The sequence below is a fragment of the Dendroctonus ponderosae genome, unplaced genomic scaffold (genome assembly GCF_020466585.1).
Source record: "Dendroctonus ponderosae isolate FM_Combo_2020 unplaced genomic scaffold, Dpon_F_20191213v2 Dpon_F_20191213_4, whole genome shotgun sequence".
In the NCBI taxonomy this organism is placed as follows: Eukaryota; Metazoa; Arthropoda; class Insecta; order Coleoptera; family Curculionidae; genus Dendroctonus; species Dendroctonus ponderosae.
This window is the reverse complement of record NW_026018611.1, coordinates 15,467,743-15,473,510: the sequence shown is the minus strand read 5'-3', so window position 1 is coordinate 15,473,510 and position 5,768 is coordinate 15,467,743. Positions and strand designations below refer to the sequence as shown.

The 5,768-nt window shown below is 33.9% G+C and overlaps 1 protein-coding gene across 1 annotated transcript in view; it reads left to right on the top strand.

The window, feature by feature from the left end:
- LOC109541251 (retinal homeobox protein Rax) overlaps positions 1–5,323 on the top strand; it is a 16,010-nt gene extending 10,687 nt beyond the window's left edge. The window contains exons 3-6 of the mRNA XM_048665939.1: positions 435–655; positions 3,962–4,154; positions 4,252–4,669; positions 4,725–5,323. Of these exons, the coding sequence (XP_048521896.1) occupies positions 435–655; positions 3,962–4,154; positions 4,252–4,657 (820 nt within the window). The 3' untranslated portion in view covers positions 4,658–4,669; positions 4,725–5,323. The remainder of the gene's footprint in view (positions 1–434; positions 656–3,961; positions 4,155–4,251; positions 4,670–4,724) is intronic.
- The last annotated feature ends 445 nt before the right edge of the window (positions 5,324–5,768 follow it).

The window sequence follows — 5,768 nt, the reverse complement described above, 5'->3', positions numbered from 1 at the left end:
CGGTAAAACGAGGAAGAGCTATAACAGGTTACACTTGACACACTATATGTATACATACTATATGTAAGGCATCGCGTGTAGATTTAAAAGATATATTCTAACTGAACTAATCCAAGACTAAAAAAATTAAACTAAATTGAGAAGGTTTAATCATAAAAGAATCAAAGGGTATATGTATTTTTAAAGACAAAAGTTTTTGAGGCAAAACACTAACAAGCAGTTCGTATAAAAACATTAATCCGCCTCTATAATATAGAACTTATCTACAACTCTAATATTTGAATACTCGAATACTCGAATTCTCGAATATTCGAATATGTATTCGAATACTCGAATATTCGAATAATAGAAAACTCGAATACTCGAGTTTTAGATTTAAATAAATTCCGAGCACTAACCTAGATCATTCATATACATAAATATAATTTTCACAGAACAACCTTTTCAAACTATCAGCTGGAAGAATTGGAAAACGCTTTTTATAAAACCCACTATCCAGATGTGTTTTTTCGAGAGGAATTGGCCCTTCGAATAGATCTAACGGAGGCTAGAGTCCAGGTTTGGTTTCAAAATAGACGGGCAAAATGGCGGAAACAACAAAAATATATGTGCAAGGCTCTAGGACACATGTGTACTCACAGAGAGTCTTCCCAAGGTACACCCTACCCTGTATAATGCAATCGTAAAGCAAATATTTTTGCACACATTTTTCAATGGCTTTAAAAGGATCTATCAGAAGTAAAATTTCAGAGTTAGAGTGGTTCGCGGCTAGAGGGTTGGCTTGGGGGTAGCTTAGTTCATATATAAAATTGGTCTACTTATTATAGAAACGGTTGCCAGGAATTGTATATATATTTTTTGTTTCTCAGATCTATTGCAATTTTTTTTATTGCCACCTTATATGTTACGGTTAACGATCGAATTTATTTATCGTTTGTTTGATTAATATCCAAGCTCCAGCCGGCATCAATAAGCTAACGTTGACATTAACTCTAATGACTTGTTTAACCACAAAGTTTATGCTATTTAAGTATATACAAGGTGATTCACAACATTATGGACACAGAGCAGCGGCGTGTAGAGGATCTCAAAACAAGTCAAGTTTCCTTTTAAGTTTTTTCCTCAGGCCCATGGTTAACGAGATATAGGGTGTTAAATAAAAAAAAAATGGAATTTTCTCTTTAACTCCCTACAGTTTATGAGATATTCTTCTCAAATGTTTAACGTAGGCTAATGTTTAGACCCTTTACCGCAGGTAAGGTAAGGTAAGGTTGTGCAAATCTACAGGGTGTTCTTTTTTTCTAGGGGCATGCCCTCTTTTACCACCCCAAATTTTTTTGTAGTGCGGCACTGACTTCGACCGAAAAAATTTTTCAATTAGTTTCATTTTGATTGTTGAATTGAACAGTGTTTTCGTATCTGCCTTCGTTTTCTAGTAATTTGCACAAAATAAGTACATGTAGGGTTTCTGGGTGATTTAATATGATTTTTTTAATAACTTTTTTATTTGAATGAATTTATATGTGCAACTTTTCGGTCAGAAGCGATCATTATAAAGAAACACTTTTCTTTACTGTTCATTTGTTTAACTTTTACGCACGGACTTTTACGCACATGTGCGCAAAGGTGAATGTGACAAATTGAAACTGTCAATGTCATTATAGTTTTTAAAGTATTTTGATTAAAAAGTAACCGATGTGCTTTTTTAATGAATTATATAGGTTTATTGACAACTATTAATTATAATTTAAAGTTTACTTACAATTTCTAAATTATAACGTTGTTACAAGTTCAGTCTCAAAGTCGTTCAAATGGTCTATTTTTCTGCGCTCGCAGAAGTTGCCACAAGCAAAACACGATTTTTTTAAATTGCGCAAATTTCATGCTAAATATTCAACTTATACAAACACTTAACCCTTGAAAGCAGCACTTGAATTTTCCACACTTATTGTTTCACTTTTATTTGATTACAAAAGTACGCTTTTAAAAAATTACAAACGTCAAAACATGACGATTTCAAAAATGGCATTGACATCAAATTTTATTTTTGACTTATTTTGCTGACTGCCTGTAATTGTTATTATTTTATTTCCTGGGCTCCAGTCAAAGTGTGAAACAAAAATTTGTATATCGTTTATTTCATTACGTTTTGGCGAGACAATAGCGCCATCATCAGGTTATAAAATTTATACAAACTCATAATTGGTAAACATTACATTCATTTAGGCGTTCGCTGTCTTGAAATCTTCAATTTGTTTGAATTATTTTCTACATTTTCAAAAAATGTTATACAAATGTTTGTTTCACAGTTTAACTGGAGCCCAGGAAAGATAATATAATAACAATTACACGCAGTCAGTAAAATAAATAAAAAATAAAAAATATAAATTATATTATTATATAAATTACATATGATAATACAAAAATAAAATTTTAAATATGAAGTTGACGCCTTTTATTTTTGGCTATTTTTGTTTATTATAACTTATGATTCGTGTTATGTCCTTTATTCGAATAAAAAATATTGTTCGATACGAGGGCGGAAATCCGTTTTTCGAACTCCTGATGAAATGCCGTTGTCGTTCGAAAAACGACACTTTTCGCCTTTGTATCGAAAACTATTATTTATGTGCCCTTTTATTCAGTTCATATTCGTTGCAAATGTAACAAATATTTCGATTTATTATGAAATTAATTTCATAAAATTAAATAAGTTAAATTAATGGTGCTGTTCAAAATGGTCTCTGTTTTCTCTTAAGCATAAATGGACCACCTTAATAAATAATTAAATCTCATTTTTTATAATGGTACATGCTTAAGAGCAAACGGAGACCATTTTGAACAGCAGCTTTAATTTGACTTATAACAACATATACAAACAACAGAACAAATTGCTCTCAGACTAAAAACAAAAATTAGAAACCCCCGAAATCCGCTGCACAACCCTTCTAACTAACTACTATACGAACGCACAAACATGACAAAAATTACCGAAAGACTAATACACTTACAGACAAAGTGGACAAACAACCCCCACAACTGGACCTTACTGAACCCCCTTTACCTCACAAGACAAACCAGACAATCCCGCTTCCGCTTCGCAACAACAACACTATTTGAACACTTACACCTACAACACTACGGAACCAACCTACTGGACAAACAGACCTAATGGCAGATCCCCCTGGAATCACCCACCTTAAGCAGGTGAATCCCGACGTCTCAAATCTTCTGGAAAACACCTAAACTCTCAAACTCTTCCAAATTTAAAAACCAAACGCCACAAACCACTACTTTTCTTGTTTTGTTGTCTTACTTTTTTCGTTCGTTTCACACTAGTACTATTCTTCGCTCTTAGTCCCACAAACTCCCGAAAACTTGCAGTAAAGACGGAAAGCCTTGAATGGCTATGTCTATTTAAACATCAAGCACAACCTACTAGACGATGAAATGACATGACAGGATGAGATAATTTTTATTTATTTTGCATTGTTTTTTTAATTAGTATATTTTTTGTTATTGTTATTAATAACAAAATATTATAACATGTATGCAAGGGCAGAAAGACCAACAGGTCGATAGCCTATTGAAAATAAAGATTATTATTATTATTATTTTAATAATAGATCGAGATATTTGTTACATTTTTGTGTATTTTTATTTGGATTAGCGTACAGCCATGGGCCTGAGAGTAAAAACTTAAATGGAAACTCGACTTGTTTTGAGGTCCTCTACACGCCCCTGCTCTGTGTCCATAAGGTTGTGAATCACCCTATATATAAATTTCTTCGTCTCTAGTTCCTGATATTTACATAGGACGTAGTGCTGATAGAAAGTGAATTATGCGTACTTTTGTATTTTACCTTGAATTAATAGTTAGTGTTGGAGGCAGTTATTTTACCATCCGCGTTCAATCATAAACTTTATATGTTTGAACAAGCGCTAAGAGCTGTTTTTGCAGATAATCAACCATTTATAGAACCAGCTTTACTCACTTATTCACCGACAGATAACACCAATTCTCCGAATCTGTTCATGGGCTTGGAATGGTCAAATATCGTCCAACCGATTGGTTTTTCTAATCCGGATTCTTCAGACTTACCTTGCGCTGACCCTCATCAATTAATAGATTCAGTAAATACGAATTCAGTGAGGTAAATATTTTTTGGACTTCCGTTCCTCTGTGTTAAAGTAACATTATTTATTATTGTTTTATATTATAAAGTAAATGACAATAGTCATTTATTTTAGTGACGAAATAGATGTATCACTTGCTGACCGTCTGACACGGTCTGGGCAAGGTAACATTATAAATAAATCTTCATTGGAAAACACCGCTATAGCGATTTCTATGGAAAACTTATTGGATAATAGTATTTCTTTACAAAATCCGTCAAACATTTCCATTGACAAGGATTTTGACCCTTCTGCAGAGCATTTAGGACAATTTAAGCAATGTGCTTTGGATAATTGCGGCTTAGAATCGACAATGGATGAGTCAGTAGAAGATTCTATGGAAACTACCAGAAATGTATTGCTTTCAGAGATGGAAGAAGGTTGTATGGCGCTCGGTATTTCAGTATGTAGTCAAGAGCAAGATATTTTAATCGACGCGGATTTATTGACTTTGAAGCCCCGCAGTCAGATTTTGAAATAAAGGTGCAATAAAGTACATTTTTCATAAAATTACTATACTTTTTTTCGTTTAATAAAATCATTTTCAGAAATTTCACCAACACATTTTCATTGGGTGAAACAAGTGCGGGTTTCGCGACCGCTAATTTTAGGCTAAACCCAGCTGACGAGAGCTAATAGACTCGAAACCGGTCCTGGGGGTGCCTGAGGTTGGCAAACCTCGAAATTTGCACTGAACAACCTGAATATTGCATCTTACTGATTTCTTATTCGGATCATTAATGCCGATGAACTTCTTGTCGTTTTTTAATTAACTTTAATTTGTAATTAAAGTAATGTGATTTTTTTTGTTACAGAAATGTGTACTGTCACCAAGAAAAAAATGCCAATATAAATTAGTAAATTTAATTTACTGTTTATTGTACCAGATGCAACATCATCACCTTCACCAACAATGTAGTTAGCAGTCAAATGAGCATTACTAACTAACTCTCTGTAATTTAGATTGATATATTTTTTAGATAACTGAGAAAACCTATCTCAGGTGTTCGTCAGAGTCGTCCAGTTGCAAATCCTATTATACAGGATTCTAAATAAATGTTGTAATTACTGAAGATAAAGTTGTAAAAAGCATTAATCTGTTTTTATATCGTAAACATCGTTTGGAAGAATAAACAGTACATTTGTACATTCGCTTTTCCATTGACTCACGTGAATTTGCAGACCAACAGTAACGATTCATAACTGGTTCAGAACTGATCGCATGCGTGTATAGAGATTCAGGGGACAGACCGCATGCGCGTAGAGGCATTCGGGGACAGACCGCATGCCCGTTGAGGCATCGGGTGCTCGCGGTTAAAAAATTACTGGTTCTGAACCGAAAGTTCTATGTTAGCGGTACAGTAAGGCCCATTTTCATCAGAAACAAGCGTAACGCAGTTCGACGAAACAAAGTTTATGTTAAACGCCGAAATTAAACGCGTTTAACGACGGACCGTTTTCACCAGCGCTTCGGTACGTTTCATAAACTGCGTTTAATGAAACGCAGTTTAAGAAACTGGAAACACTGGCATCGTTGCAAAAGTGAGAAATATTACGATTCTCATCGCAAAATCATCTTATCAAGGAACCAT